Source organism: Haliotis rubra, unplaced genomic scaffold (genome assembly GCF_003918875.1).
Source record: "Haliotis rubra isolate DU_JTF1 unplaced genomic scaffold, ASM391887v1 Scf46, whole genome shotgun sequence".
Classification (NCBI taxonomy): domain Eukaryota; kingdom Metazoa; phylum Mollusca; class Gastropoda; order Lepetellida; family Haliotidae; genus Haliotis; species Haliotis rubra.
The window spans coordinates 1,189,013-1,206,703 of record NW_025767146.1 but is presented as its reverse complement, the minus strand read 5'-3'; the positions used below and the strand labels follow the sequence as shown (position 1 = coordinate 1,206,703).

General features: G+C 41.5%; 1 protein-coding gene across 1 annotated transcript in view; it reads right to left on the bottom strand.

Annotated features, from left to right (window-relative positions):
• The window catches only part of LOC124290240 (neuronal acetylcholine receptor subunit alpha-2-like), a 54,274-nt gene that overhangs the window by 29,946 nt on the left and 6,637 nt on the right, over positions 1–17,691 (bottom strand). The window contains exon 2 of the mRNA XM_046726954.1: positions 966–1,171. Within this exon, the coding sequence (XP_046582910.1) occupies positions 966–1,171 (206 nt within the window). The remainder of the gene's footprint in view (positions 1–965; positions 1,172–17,691) is intronic.

Genomic DNA, 17,691 nt, shown 5'->3' with positions numbered 1-17,691 from the left:
TCTGCTGCTGTGTTATTGAACTCTCTTCCCCTTCACCTCACATGACCTCTTTCCTAGACTGCCTTCTAATCTGGCCTAAAGACCCATCTGTTTCTTAATTGCTGACAATTGTTCATCTTTTAGTTGTATGTGCTTAGAGTATGCCTAAGCGACGTGGAGTTCAGAGCCATATTAGTCGCCTTATTATCATTCAGACTGTGGCGGTATTGTATGGCACCAGTGACCAGTAACAGAAAGCCATTACTGTGTTTCGGAGTCGGTACTCCAGTGACAACACGCCGACGCCTGATGTGCGCGCCTTTGCATGTTCGTCCCTTTGCATGTAAACCCAGTGGAAGGTTTGTCTTCCATGACGATAATCCACGTACCCACCTTAGCCGCATGACCACTGTGTTCTTTCATCGATGGCCACCGATGACTCCCTATCTTATCCCCGTCGTGGTACGTCACCGATAAAGGACCCGAAACACACAAGTGGGGCCAGGTGACCCGAATGGACATTAGGCGGGTCAACAGGAGCATACCATGACGCATTAATGAATGGTTGTTGCAAGGTTAAGGGTTTACTCATCAGTAATGATCACCATGTTACATGGATTCTTCAGATTGTATGCTTGATGACCGTGATGAACTTTCTCCCGTCAGAATCCCCAGTACAGGATTTGGATATGTCAAATCCTCCTCTGTAATGAGCTACTCACGATGTCCTTGGATGTCATAATTATTGTAGTCATGTAAAACAAGGAAAACATGTACTTTACAAATGTAGCAGTGGTCTGTGCACACGAATAACAGGGACATCAAGTTGTAGGGACACACAATTGTAACTGACACGTGTAGATAGCAATCGTGTAGCGAGGGGGAAGGAGACATTTCATTATGTATAATAGTCTAGGGTTGGTGAGACACTTTCTCGACAATTTACTGTAGTCGTAAATAGTTGACATTCAGTCATAATTACTTACATAATGGTACCATATGTTGAGCTTGAGAACCTGGTTCTTCTCATCGACGTCTAGTATCTGTATGAGAGAGAGGCTGAAGTTCACCCTGAGTGTGTCGTGGTAGTTGTACACAGGCCGGCCCTGTTTGCCGAAGTCCTCGTAACGTGTCAGTAGGTCCCGGATCAGAAGCTTTTCAGTGGACTCCGTCACGAGGGGAGGCAGCTCTTCTGGAAAAAGACAAACAAGATGTTCAATTTGCAATATGTGACATACATTGTGACATACAGTCTTCAAGAGTAAAGTTACTCGGAAATAACCCTAACTACCACGGGCTGTAGGGATATTTGTTTCTAGTTTTGTAGCTGTATGTTAGTAATGGACAAATGCTGACCGTCTCTTTTATTGGCATTTTAGAAGTTGATGACAAATACAAAAGGTAGGATGCTGTGTGGATGACATGGATGTCATGAGAAATATGTAAGAAAAGAATTTGTCATTGATAAAATATCCTATTTTTCTTAACTTTGGAAGACATTATAAACCGTAGGGATCTTCAAGGACGTTAAAGCTGAATTGGGGAATTTCAGAGATGACATGTTTGGACCAGCAGTGAGCAATTTTGCCACTGTCTGTCAACAATTGATTCATTCGACGAGGCATACAGCGTATGTGTCTCCCAATGACGATGTAAGGGAGTCATTCCTACTCCTCTTGCAGCGTCCACCGACGTTCAGCTAATGTGATCGCCTATGACATTGACGCACGCGTCTCCCTCACATGTGACCATGGAATCTTATAGCTGTTGTGCTGGTGGAAGGTGAACATAAACGAATGGTGATGGATGTGTGTTCTTTCCACATGCCTTGCAAACTGGACAACAAAGGGTGCCAGTATATTGTCTCTATTGCACTATCAAGTGACCCCTCCTTGCACAGTATGTAGTATCGTTGGCTCACTCACTGAGATGCCAACCCACACTATAAGCGATCCCCCATCGACATTAGGTCTCACGTTGACATTGACTTGACGTTCACAACCAGGCATACCAAGCATGTGCACAGTCAATTTGGACTCATCTGAAAACATGAAACGTGACCAGCCGCGACGTGGTGTACAGCATTGACTCATGCTGGCAATGCAACGATCTGTAAGGAGCCCCACAACACACAGCAGTCGAACATGGAGATGAGCTTCTTGTAGACCAGCTCTAATAGTCTGCCGTGGAGCTTTACTCCAGTTGCCTGATTGAAGTTGGGCGTTTGAAATCAATTTCGTAGAGCATGGCTTTAGATCAGTGGACCCTTTACTCTTGCCGTTGACCACGACGTCCTGAACGTGGTCCACTTGGTCAACATTGGGGGTTCGTTGGTACCTGTTCGATAGTGTGCATATCAAGAACTGTGAAACATTGAACGTATTGGCCACTTCACGCATACACCGTATTGCTTGTTAATACTTAAACACCTGATTGATAATTGAATCCAGCAGAACAAACAGGATTGACAGAATAATGTGATTAATCGTCTTTCCTTCAAAGTATAAAAAGCAGGAATGACTCCCCTCTGACGTGTGTGCTACTGCATGCGGTGCGTGTATATTTTTACAAAAGGTTTTACAGAAACGGAGGTTCTTCAACAGCATCTATGTTGTATATACCCATCTAAGTTTTAATACTTGGTGTTATTCAGATTCCATTTTACCCTGTGTTTAAAGAGCACATATTGTAGACTTAATATCTATGGGTTCTTTCTGAGTGCTACGTTAACAAAACCACTTCTTCTGACAGAGTTATATATCCCCACTAAGCAGTGCTGAGATCATCATAAGCATTAGGAGCCCCTCAAAGTTACATTGGCCATATGCTAGGTCATATCTTAAATAGAGTAATGGCTGGCAGAAGCACATTAGTAGTGTGTAACATATCGAACTGTGCTAAGCACTTGAGGACCTGTGTGGTTGACAATATCAATTCTGGCAATATCCACAATGTCCCTGATCCGACTCAGTGCCTTTATGATAGCCTGGTACGGGGCATTCTCATTGTGCTACATTCTTCATTACTGAAATTGCCATGGGAAGCGACAATAAGGACCTGACTGATTCCCCGCATCCGTGTCCACCCTCCATGTCAATAGCCGACGGTCGTTGTAGCAGCCGCCGACGAGGATGTAGTCACACGACGCTACCACCATCTAACTAATGCCGTGGGATTAATTACGTTCCAGAGCACGGTCTGCTCGAGAACCATAAGTACACAGCTTACAATATTGTCAAGTTTTTCACACAGAATAGCTTAAAGAAAGTTCACGGTTTTCTGCCGTTGGCATGAATATACCTTGCACTGTGTCTAGGTGTCCGCTGCTTGCCTGAATCTAGAATTCTAGAATGTTTTCTGCTGTGTGTGTTTCTTGAAAGTGGTCTTCGCTGCGTGTTTCTAAAATCATTCTCAGTGTTCCATTCTAATCTCACGTGTCAAGTCTAGTATCCTAAGTACCTTTCACGTGACTATGTGTATACCATCCCAAATGTTATTCACATGATAAGATGGACATAAAAAAGGCATTAGCAGCGAGACTAAAGATACTATGTTAATACACTGAAATTGATCCATATATGAAGGTACATTATTTCCAACACTGAGATATACACAGTGTAGTATTCCCGATACAGCGATAGCGAAATGTATGTCTTAGTTATGAATTTAGATATACTGCCTTCCGCATTTAATGTGATACGATATGGCCGACAGCACTTACAGATTAAACAGGGCGTTCAGAATGAGCTAGGATGTCTAGAAATAAACTGCAGAGAATCAACTGTCAGGAGATTGTACAACGTAAACCGTCTTTAAGAGCGCTCGGAGAAATGGTACATAACGTGAATAATTGCTTTCATCGACTTGCAAAAGAAACACGCATGAGTGATGGGTGCACAAACAGAGGCGCAAGAAGGGTAATGAAGAGGCGCCATGATGTAGGAATACCACCCACATTAATCATAACATGCCAGTGTAGCGGTTCACTGTCCGTCGGTCTCTTCACAACCAACATTATATCACAAATATAACCTACAAGTCCACTGAAATACTTCCATGGTACAATGTAGAGTAATTAATTGCAGGAACTGACGAATAGAAAGTCGATATAAGCCGCGGTTTGTTCCTTGTATTGAGTACGTGAATAGAACGTTCAAGCATCTCGCCATTAACGGTATTGAAAGTCAAGGGACGAAGAAGCTTTCGCAAATTAATTTGCAGGTACACAACATCGGTACGAGTAGCTTGGCCACCATGTGGAATAGATGAGCTCAGCATGTACCTGGCAAACGTCACCAGATGCATTGAAGCCACTGAAAGACCTTCCTACGATTCTCACTACATTATAACCATGTGGGGTTTTTTAATCACTATGAGAGAGACACAAAGGCATGTGCTCGGGAATGGTGAGAATATCCAGTCAGGTCACATGCATCGTTAACACATGGGAAAGCAATTCACGTGTCCATCTGGAAAATCAAGAATATATGGGGAAAGTCGAAAAGGGAATTGCATATATTTTGTCATGAATGCACAAATTTGGAAAAGTCCTTTACAAGTTTCACTAAGTCCTTGCTATAACCTTGACCAATCACCTTTTCAGCAAGGTTCGTATGGCGCACTTGGTGACAAGAATATGCTCGATAGAACTTCAAAAATTCAGACACAAAGGGCCAGAGCTGCTGGAATATTGGGCGACTTAAAAGGAATGTTGACTATTGGAAAGTTGAACTCACCCCTTTCATCATATAGGTTTGTGGAGAATCCATTTTCCCTCTGAAGATGTATGCATATATAAATTTGAAACATATGAGGCGGTCTCGATTACCCGATGAAACAATTTCCATTAGACTTAAAGGGCAAACAGTCAGATTGTATGATTGGATCCCTGAAACCCTAGTAACGACACCAGGTGGTGGAGGGGATTTGGGTAATCGGTAGGTTTTCTTAAATTATATCAGATCAACAATGTACTTAGGGCTTAAGTTTTTGTTTTGATCCGAGCTGCAATTCCGATTCATGTGCATGACGAAACAGGCCAGAGGGAGAGAGAGGGAGCACGGTTAGGGATAGGGATCCATAGGGATCAATAGGGATTCTACCTAAAAACTGATAGACGTTATCAATGAGGGAGCATTTCAGAAATTGTTTTCTATGGACCTTGGGAAGACTTTTGCTTTCACAATTAAACACATTTCCAATGGATCAAGGATTGATTTTTTTTCTTTAAATTGTAATATGCTATAGTGGTGTACAAAGTTGAACTTGGTTGTTTTCTGAGATGGAAACGATTTCAGCAAATCCTTTGAGCTTGTGAAAATTATTTGTTATTAATTCCTTGTGTCGCACATGTTTTCTATGAATATGCGGACAGTCCTAGACTATAAAATGGATTTTTGTTAAGGGCAGGAGTTTTGTTGTATATTCGGTGTACCAAGCAATATATCCCTCAGTAAAACGGGTTTACGGGTTTACACCATGTGCTGCAGAGTTTACGTTCTACAACACATTCCTGTAATAGAACAACTTTGATGAAGTCATGTCCGTGTAAGAAAATATAGTGTTGGAATTTATGACATTAGAAATTTTGTGGAGTAAATGTTTGCAACCTACTTTGTTAAAATAAATGAAGCATCAGTTCCCTTTTTACCCCATTTTAAATACCAAGACATGTGGTCTTTGTTTGAGTAACTGAAGCCTGTTTCTGGCTCGACCAACTGTTTCAAAGCAGTTTCAAGAACTCCACGCTTTACTCAACACTATTGGCCCTTACTGTTTGTAGACTGATCTGTCCTCCATTGACAGACAGCATAGTCCTGTTCTACATTTGTGCATCCTTTATAGTTGCTGAAGGAGACACAATATATCTTCCAATTAAGGTTACCTATTGGTCATCATCAATTCCTGTGACCATGGTTGACGTCTTTTTAACTGGATACGTATCAAAAGGACTGACAAACGTTTTGCATCTTGTCATTATATGCATATTGCATTGTTTGAGGTTTTGACGGGTGATAAAAACTGTGAAGCTGGAAAACAATGCAAAGGGGGCTGTGATTACTGAAATTCTTAAAAGGATATTAAAGGAGTTAGAAGACACTAGTATGGCTACCCCACATAACGAAACATTGATCAGAGCGACTATACTGTTTTCATAATCATAATCTATCTCTGATAAAGGTAGATTTTCAGCTATAAGCGTTTTGTGAATCAGGTATTGTTTGTTCGGTATTGGGTATTGAGGGGAAGGAATTAATCATCACTGACTATATGTACTGAGCATGGTAATATTAAGATTATTTTCAAACCCTGGGTTCATTAATCACCAAATAGTAATGAATCTGCGTATTGGAGAAAGCATGACACATCACAAACAAATGCAATCTAAGGCTTGTCAATTGCTCAGCTGAGAAAGAGAGCAAAGACTGCCAGTCAAAACAAGAAATTGTACCAGAGTTCCAACAGACTAAATGTTGGCCAAATATTTTCAAAACTGAAAATGCCATCTACATATTTCCCACAAATCCCTTTAGGTCTTCACTTGAAATGTACATTAATGATCTATGCGATGCAAAATGCAATGGACGTCCTTCATATCCAACGAGTTGGAATATTGCCACAAGATAAGAATCTCACGTGACTTTTGAACTTTTATCAGCTATAAGTATTATGTGAATCAGGCATTGTTTGTTTGGTATTGAGTATTGGGGGAAGGGGTTAATCATAATTGACTATTTGACTATCAGTGGGCAACATCATGTAGCTGAACATTGTCAGTTGTGTAATGCTATCAAGGAGAAGCTCCCTCCGTACTGCTGCTTTAGGACAACGCGTGTGGCAAATGCCACCCGAGTCAATGCTGCAGGTTGTTGGCTTGTTCCCCATTACTCTGATTACTCACTCTCATTGTCCTCTCTACTTCCCCTAACATCTGAGTGGTATCAGTAACAACAGAGTGATTGCCACCGTCATGGATTCCTCTTAGGGGACCAAGCCGACGACTTCCAAGGGGTTTGGATGACAAAGTTGTAGCAGTGCTTTCAAACATTTCTTGACGTGAAAGCCGATTTAATGAAACAAAAATCTTTGAACAGTTTAGATTCAATGTGAGGAATCTGTGCTTGTTTGAGGTACTGTGTATAAGATCAAGTTAAATATCGTCGTATTGTGAAATTGAGATTGTCCTGTTGTGAGACAAAGGGTGAAGCGATACATGTAACATATGTTGTGATACGTGTATCAAATATATCACCAAACGAGTAACGAGTTCTGTTGCTTCAGTTTCATCCGCCATCCAGCATTGGTGTACATTGTTATTTGCAGGCAAGTTTAGAAAGTTCCTACGTCATACTCACTGCGTTAATGTACTACCCGTAGCATCAGGCGGGAGTGCTATATGTGAATGGTGACATTATTGTGTAAAACAATAACATCAATGAATGTCATTAACAGGATTTGTATATGGTATAACTTGCAATTGAAAAGGTGTATGATATCGATAGAACAAGTGTATGATACTGAGAGAAAGGTTGTGTACGTTTTAGAAGAATGGTATATAGTAGAGGTCTATGGGAGCCTGACTGGAGCCATGATGAAGCTACTATGTGTAACATGTTTGTGTTCTACTGAGTGTAAAATGTTAGTGTTTTACTAAATGTAACAATGTGTGCAATATGTACGTGTTTCACTCTTTCTAATATGTAAGTGTTTTACTCTTTCTAATATGTGTTTTACTTGTGTGTAATATGTTACTGATCTACCGTTTTTAACATGCAGGTGTTCTTCTAAGTGTAATATGTACGTGTAATACTGTGTGCAATATGTAAGTGTTCCACTCTTTCTAATATGTAAGTGTTTTACTCTTTCTAATATGTGTTTTCCTTGTGTGTAATATGTTACTGATCTACCGTTTTTAACATGCATGTGTTCTTCTAAGTGTAATATGTACGTGTAATACTGTGTGCAATATGTTACTGGTCTACTGTATGTAATACATAGGCGTTCTACTGAGTGTAGTCTACAAGTGTTCTACTTTATGTAAAATGTAAATATGGGCAGTATTATATGTTGACACGTACAGTGTAGTGTGTCTCGTAAGCGTGCAAGAATCACATGTTCACAAGTTAATCCCAATTGCAAGATACGCAATGTTCCTGTATCTTGGTGTACCGAAGCTCGTGGGTTTCATAAAAACCTTCATACCTTCCTCGGCATAAGCTGGACACGATGTTTATACTCACTCACTTACTCAGCTACATGTTAGTGTTTATTGCATTGGGTAATTGACGGACTTGTGTTGATATCATTTGTTATGCGTTGCCGATATTGCTAATAATTACTTGTGTAGTTAAGAAGGTATGCAATTCTTCTTTGAATTCAAAGAGTAGTGGCGGTATTATTCGATGGCGTGGTCAGTATTGATTCAGGTATTGACGGTATTCAGTAACTGTGTGTGGTACAATATGGTGAAGTAGATGCAGAGAAGCGCATGGCGCGGTATCAGTCAATAGCGACGTTGATCACCTCACCACTTCCGCTCCGTGACAGCAGGAAATAGACCAGCGACTTGTACACGTAACGTAACCTGCAGCATGGTGAGATAATACGTCGCTGACTGAGGTCGTCTTCCCCTAGGACCGACAACTTAAAAGATAATTCACAGAATATTGACTCTACTGACACGCTGAAATTGAGCAGCAATTTACTGCTCTCTTCAAGCTCATCCCATTTGAGCACAGCAGTTGTCGTTCGTGTTATGCCCTTTGAAAGCCAGATGACGCTGTGCACCGTGGAAAGGGACATAGAATTTCTCAGGCATCGACGCAAAAAGGCAGATGGATTGCTTAAAGTTACCAAACTTGAGGTTTTATATTCTTTTTGCAATTTAAATAAGTGACTACGGAATGAGATAAGCACCATGCTGCAGTAGAGAGCAATGAATCCACCATAAAGACGGTGCCAATCCACTCAATGCTTCGTTTGTTCATCTAAAATAACTAACGAAGAGTGAATGCAGTTCCTTTGGAGGAGGCATGTTAGGATACACTCTGTATTCCACGATACATGCTCAGCCGTACGAACTATCGTGCAAAAGAAAGAATACACAGGAGAATTGTTCGTGACCAAAAGCAATTACTAGACTCAAAACGGTTCCTGAAACATTGCAAATGGTTCAAAACACATCTGTCATCGGTAACACATACATAACTATCAAAAAGAAATTCTTTGTTACATTTCAGTTTTAGTCACAACAAACAAGGTCTTTCTTCAACACTCAGTTCATAACACGTACTCTATAGGAATGGGCTATCCATGAAGTGCGTGAGTTGAAGATGACGTCGCTTTAAGGGTATATCAGTTACTGAGCGGCCGAGACATTAATATGAGAAGAAAGCATTTGTTCTGATGTGTTGGATATCTAACACTGCGAGCAAGGGTGTGACAAGCAAGGATGAAAGTCGGTAGGATCTGAATGTCATTTAGCGGATCATGGTGCAACTAAGGGATGTAACTCTGCAGATCTAAATGTGGTGCCGTAGACCTTTACGGCACAGGTGCTCCTCCGATGGAAGCATGAACGTTTCCAATTGTATTCATGTCATTGTATTTGTAATATGGTTCCTGCTCAATCTTTGTGAGTACTTTCTATGGCAGGTTTTTGCATGGCTCCAACATGTATTTTAGATGCACACCGTGTAGAGATTGTATACCATATCAATGTATAACAGTATCAGAAACCTCACTGGAAGAAGCAATACAGTACAATGCAGTCATTTTTTCTTTTTTTTGAAAAACAAACAAACAGAATCTCTCATTTCCCAGGAAATACGTACATCGCGAACAAACCTGACAATAGGGGGACACCGTAAACACTTACATCGCATACAGACCCCGGAAGTACACCATGTCCAAGTCCACAGTGCCACTGTGCACATAATACCTAGCCATGGGAAACTGAAGTATACCTCGAATGAAATCAATGCTTTAATCTGATAATGCTTTGAGTGTCCCATAGAAGGGTGGGATATTCACCGGGGAAGTAAAAGTGCTGTGTCTGGTGGCGTTCTGTGGCGCTGTTTAGATTACAGGAATTATCTGTAGGAAATCTATACCCTCGCCCATCTCTATAAATATGTATCTATATCACATGAAACTTCTTGGTGGCAGAAATCGAATCGGCCTTTATCTGATTTATCTCAACTGTAAAGTTGTGTAAGCTGATGTTGACCCGAGCGCAATGTCGTGTCCGGGGGCTTATAGTGTAGGACGTTTAAATCCGGAAATCCAATATATGGCTTGAGTTACAGGCTCCCCGCTCTTCCTCCTCCCCTCGCCCGTCAACCTGCGCTCACCGCGTCCATCTTTCACGCTAAATGAACTTTAGAATGTATCTGCTGACATGCCGGGGCAATCAGGCGGGAGAACATCACAATACATCGACTGAGAACACTGATCAATCAAACTCGAGCCGTTCTACATTGTGATAGAGGGATGTGCAATAGCCAATGTAGATATGCAGATGTGCTATATATATGGCAATCATGTTCCTCTGACTGGCGCCATCTAAATACAGGAAGATCCAAGCGGTACTGGTCCATCATGCACATGTCACATCTAAGCAAGGGTACAACATCAAAGGGTCAGTATGCCCATGCTTTTCCAATTCAAGGAAAGCCGTTTACAGTGCCGCATCACAAACACTCCAAACCTACATCAAGGACAGACAAGGTCATGAGTTTGAATCCCAGAGTTCCCCCGATTTTGATCTTTGGTCTGTCAATAGAACACATCTGCCCGGGACTTTCATCAGAGTGGTAAACGTCTAGGACCTGTGTCCCTCTGGTATTTCTTCCCTCATTAATCTGTCAGACTGTGATATAGAAGATATACTGTGTAACTAACGCGATCACTCACTTTGCCAGACTCATGGTGGCCATTAACATATGATATTTGACAGTTCCGATTTGCTAAGAACATACATCAGTAAGGCTTATGTCACTGCACAGACACACGAAGTCTCCCAGCAGATACATGTCTTTCAGATACACCCGTAACGTTCTACCACATACAAACACATACTGTTTCATAACCTAACGAATCTTTTCAGGGTGCACCTATATTTTACCAACATGCATTTACGCCGCGTTTCAGCACATAGGTATATAAAATCAATATCAGACACAAATGCAATGTTTCAGAACATACAAACACACAATACTAACAAACGTCACACACATACAGTTTCAGCACATACCTCGCACCGACACATACTTCCAGCAACACACACACGTACTGTCAAAGCAAATACCAACATTGTAGCCACAGGGATATTATAAGATGACATACGCTGTTACTTACCGACACAGTTATGTATTACAGGACAAAATGATGTATTGAAGAAAGTACTTTCAATACAGTTTGACTATTGTGGGTTGGCATATTGTACCACGTATTGACAGATTCCCTGAGCAAGAGTTTCGGAAACAGTATATATACACGTAGCCTGCTTCAAAGCGATAAGGGATGATCGAGGGACCTATCACTACACAGCATAAAACGGAAACTACCTAAAGCTGGGCTAAGTGCCTGCACCTGAACGAGAGGTCACCTAGTTAAACCTATTACAAAGACGATCATTAAACATTTATTAACAATCATCGCCTATCTACTCGCCATCAAGCTCATGTGCCGTTATATCTGGATGTGTCGGGTAATTGTTCCGCACAGATCGCACACGGCTCGGTATCTCAAATTGGTCAGAAGACTATTGGTGTGGCCGCCTATAGCTCATTGGTGAACGTGGAAAAGTATCACCAGATGAGCTAGTTCATTTATTGCTCCTATGCTCGTCTAATGGTTTAATCTCATCCAGACACGTGAGTTTGTCAAGCACGCTTTGGCTGTTGTTATTATGGTGATGACACTGGCTTCGCCCATCCTTGGTTCAGGGTACTCGCATCCCCAACACATAGTGTCTTAGAACAGAAGGAACAGCGCAAAAAGGACATCGTGTATAGAAAATTAGTCCCATTTATCTAATGGCAATAATAATTCAGATTCGTCTATGAAAGGTCAATAAAGTGTGTCATCATATCTCAACAAATTTACCATGAACTGCTATAATATCATACGTAAGTGAATGGAAAACTACAGCGATGTTTTCAATACAAGCAAATAATGAAGCGATTCAATCAACTGTTATTGTCAACGCCGAATAACTTGAAATTCAATCAACATCTTCATTATCATGTGGTCGATGGAACGTAGTTCCAGCGGGGCGGAGATATATAAACATCACTAAACATTGCAATTACAGCTGGGAATAAACAGTTTAAAAAATGAAGAAAAATTCTCATTGAAGTTGGAAACCAGTTCCTCGTCAGATGGAAAAACGATTTCTTCTCCAGCCGATTAGGTGTGTCTGAAGCTCAAGCTTCTGACACATCTTGTGGGAAGGATCGGATTCTTGAGAATATATATAAGTTGGAAATGCTAAATCAGACATCAAATCAGAAATATTTCATTTAATTTGTTAAATAACAGAAATATGAAGTGCGAGAGTGAGTGGCATTGCGAGTATACACCACAAAAAGGCTTCACTTATTACACCCACCGTTTAGAGTAACAAACAACAGCATCAGATACTTTACCATCAAGAACTCATGAATTAAGTTCATCTGTGATTTGCTGACCTAATGGATTCTAATTATCATTATCATTAATTGTGAACATACATAAAGACCTACCTAACCCTAATAGCATACGCATGAAATAGTGATCTAAATGACCCGTAAGGGTAGGATAACATTAGTTTCATTACATCGGTTTCAAAGCCGCTGCGCTTGACATTTTAGCAATCATTGGTACAAGAAATATAAGGATGTGAACCCCAGTTTCGTGTATACTTGGTTACAAGACCTGATTAATATAAGCCGTCAACGCCAGAGAATAACCTGACTTGATTACCTGCTGAAACAGACAATCTTGTCAATGCATCAGTGACAATCGGAGACACCAAAGTTGCTGCTTGACACTGCACAGCACTATGCCAGAACAGTAATGCTCACAGAGGTATATCTGATATCCTTACTGTCAATATTTTATAGTTATTGCATTTACTTGCACTATGTTTTTTGTATATATTTTTTATATTTTTGGAAACCTTACACAATAAGTCATTAAATACCGATTGGCGTATTCAATCATGAATCTGAGTAATCACTTGTTTCACTGTGAAGATCGTTGATTCAGATTTCCTATGTTGTAAAATTTTCTGTATGCATCCCTCGAGAAAACAGAACACATATACCAAGTTAAGAGTGATGCAATCTTGTTTCCAAGGACGCGCATGAATAATGTAACTATCTCAATGACAAAGACAGTTCCGTTGTGTGAACACATGTTAATGGGGATACCTTCCTCAGCTTCTATGGGACATGCTTCTATCCGTAACGGCAAATAGTTTTTTCACGGGATTTCCTCGAACGAGAATTAATTTTGCATATCGATAGAACAAAGGTTTCTTGGCGCAACTCAATAAACAAAGAGTTTATCCCATTTCAAATACGTTGTTTCAACACTTATGCTACACAAGGAACACAAGAAGGTGATTGTTAAGCACTTGTCGGGAGTTGTGTACTGCGGTATTTCATAATGCTTATATGCTTAGGTAAACAGTTCGAGTGTATATGTAGGAAGTAAATGGCGTCCAACATGTACATGTTGTAAAGAGACTGTTGCTGAAGATGAACGCCGTGTTTATAGAGTATCCACTCATGTTGACAAGGATGTAGCCACCTGAAGACGACTACAATCATCCCACAGAAACTATGTTTAGCTCTATGTCTCAGTCTCCCAATCTGGAAGTGAAGTATTTAACCAAACCTTAGATGAAGCTTCTTCTTCAATATGCGTTCCATATGTTCACAAACGTTTTCAGAAAAGTTAAAACAATGTTGCAAAAAGTCTCGCTTTGTAAGTTTCATGTATATGACGTTATCTTGTTGATGTAACACAAGTGATACATCCACACAGACAGCATGCATGGAGAGTCTGCAGTGGCTGTCTGTAGTACCGTGACGTCCGTGCCTCAGTGCGTTTCCTCCCAATGGCTCAGTTCGGTATGAAGATCTTCATTAACCACCACAGCCTTTATCAATATCCTGTCTTGTCTGGTTTCGTCAAACAACCTAACATTGCACAAAATATTCACTTGGGTACCACTAGTGTATATTTCAGGAATAAGGTATATACCTCAACAGAAATCATAAACAATTCTACAAGCACAGGAGCAAATGGTTTCTGTAATTTATTGAACGTTGTTTCGCCGTTCTGAATGATGTTCTGTCTGAAATTCAGTTCTCAAGCTTTGGCTTTTCAAATAGCTTTTTAATCAGGCATGAGATTCAGAGAAGTGAACGAGGATGTTCAGTTGAAAAATGTCATACACCTTGAAAAAGGCAATATCCTCTTGCCAATTCATATACTAATGTATTCGTTATTGACGCACGGCGAAATCAGAAGGTATATTTATTACATTGCTATTATGCGCATATATTTGCATACCATTATAGTTGTTCGGCCATATTATAGATCGGTATAGCACATTGCTGTTGTCGAGCTGATTGACGCATAATATTGTTGATATATTTGTTTGTCTGTTGCAGTGCTATTGTTTCGATATATGGCACATGACATGACTGCCGGGTCGTAGTATTTATGTGTAATATATGTTTATGTAATATATGTGGTATATGTGTGGTTGCAGTGGTGGTTGAAAAGTTGTGAGCCTTGTTATGAAGGACGACGTATAACACACTTTTGCACAAATTTTGGACGCATACTTTGAATTGTTTCACGATAGCAGGCAACATATCACCACAACTATTGAAAGACTACTTTGCTGATATGTGCCTATATCACAGTGACTATTGAAGCACTACACTGTGCTGGCCATGGTGTGTGTGCGTGTGCGTTCTCAAATGTATGCCTGGATGTGTGTGTGCATGTGTTTCTGCGCGTGTATGTTTGTGCGGGTGGTGGTTGTGATGGTGGTGATGTGTGTGTGTGTGTGTGTGTGTGTGCGTGCGTGCGTGCGTGCGTGTGTGTGTGTGTGTGTGTGTGTGTGTGTGTGTGTGTGCGTGCGTGCGTGCGTACGTCTGTGTCTGTCTGTGTTGGCTAGGGGAGGGGGATGGATAGCTCGTGATTTTGGTACAACACTTTCTTCCTTACTATACTTGGTCCTGTGATAAACACGTGAAGCCACGAAACAAACATAACATAATTTGAGTTATTGCTTGGGTATGTGGCACTGCTGGTGCATGTACAGGGCTAGAATCGCTGACTCACTGTGGAGTATGCTTTAATGTAAATGCCTGAGTGCCGTGTAACCAGCTCCGGGATCTGATACCCTAAGGATCAATACTCCTCCAACGTGCAGATACATGCATATGTATACAATGCATACAACCCTGTCACGTCATTCGATGTAATGTCCTTGTCAAGTGTATGTAAATTGTATGTAGGGTAACTGTATAAACTGACTGACTGACTGAGTTTGGTGTTACGCCGCTTTTAGCAATATTCCAGCAACATCACGGCGGAGGACACCAGAAATGGGCTTCAGAGATTGTACCCATGTGGGGATTCGAACCCGGGTCTTCGGCGTGACGAAGCAACGCTTTAACCACTAGTCTGCCCCACCGCCCCGTAACTGTATAAACTGACTGTACACTTGAAGACGTAATTTAATGAAACATTACTACGCGGAAATCAGTCGCGGAAACATTGCAAACATAAGGTCCAAAATATATCTATGATAAGTAGAAAGGGCATCTCTACCGAATAACCATTTTGTAAGATTCACTTTTTGGGGGGCTTGTATCAAATTTGAATCTCTATTTTCTGTCCGCTGACAGTTCATTATATGGCTAGGTAACTATTGATATAAATTATATATACTTAGCAGCAAAAGAAACGCCCTTCGCAGAAACGGATAACTGTAAACTCATTTAATGTTTTGATTGTATATTTTTGACAACATCAGCAACTTTACCTGAGCAAAGACATTCCTTCCCAAACTCAGAATGGAACCCAGGACATGGTCTCAAAAACGCAACCTGATCTCGGAGATGGTACGGTGTTCTCCATGTTTTTTTTAATCAACTCATGCTGCACGTGCTGTTCACAAGGACCAGCCCTATAAAATGCACCCCCAAACCTGGTTGAACCATTGACATTACAACGTCAGCAGGATGCCGCGACTCATGACAGCTGAGAGGAACCAGGCGCTAGGAAGACTTGAAGCTGGCCACACTGCACAAGCCGTTGCCAATCACTTCCAGGTCAACGTTCGGACCATCTACAGGCTGCAGCAACGTCTCCGGGCCACCAACACCACAAATGATTGCCCCCGTACTGGCAGACCTAGGGTGAGCACAAGACGACAAGACCACCATGTTGTGAGACAGCATGTACAGAATCCCTTCATGCAGGCATCCGAAACAGCACGCCAGACAGTGGGAACACACGGAAGACCAATCAGTACTGATACAGTACGCCGACGTCTTAACAGCGGGAACCTCCATTGCCCGTAGACCTTACCATGGACCTATCCTCACCCCTCGGCATCGGCGTGAACGTCTACAGTTTGCCCTACAAGACCAAAACTGGCGATACAGGCAACGGAGAACTGTTCTGTTCACAGATGAGTGTCGGTACTGCGTATCAACTGCAGTTGGCAGAACAAGAATATGGCGACGACGTGGCCAGTGTTACTCAGACCAATGAGACTCATGGAGAGGTGCAAGCATCATGGTATGGGGTGGAATAGGCCTGAACCTGAGAGTGGGTCCTGTTGTGTTCCAGAACCTTGGTCCAGGGAGAGGAGGCGGCATCACAGCGGTGCGCTACATCGACCAAGCTGTCAGACCCCACGTCATACCACATTTCGCACGTCACCGGAACAACATTTCCCAGCATGAAAACGCCCGGGCCCATACTGTCAGAGCTACACGGGACTTCCTACAGCAGAACGGTGTCAACATTATGCAGTGGCCAGCCCTTAGTCCTGATTTAAACCCAATTAAACATTTTTGGGATGAAATTCTGAGGAGACTGAATAATGTCATACCAAGGCCGAACACAGCCGATTTATTGCGCCAGACCTTTCTCAGAGTGTGGTTCCAGGTGCTAATGGCCTTCATCAATCGATTGGTGCACTCTATGCATAGACGCTGTGCTGCAGTTATTGCCGCTCGTGGTGGTCACTCTAGATACTGAAGTCAAGAGTCTGAATGGACTGCAAAAGTTCACGTAATGTCTTGAAATTGTGCTGAGACATTCATTGATGTGTCAAGATGTTGTACACAAAAAAATGTTTTTGATCCGCTTATTATGTCCCTTTCTGTAATGATGTGATTACAGTGCCTATCTAATTTTGAATTCGTACTGACGTTGTTTTTTTTGCTGCTGAGTATATATATTTTGTGATAGCAACAAACAAACCCATCTAAATTGAAAAGGAGCCCCAGACAGACCAGAGATTGAAATCTAGACTTGCTTCATTTATGGCTTTATCATTGCAGAGAGGGCAAGGCCGTAGGGGAAATAATGTGGTTCAGGGACTGTTAGACAGCCTACGCTCAACATCACTGCACATATTGTGGCATGGTTGTGAGAATGTGCTGCTTGCACTTGTCAGATTACCATTTA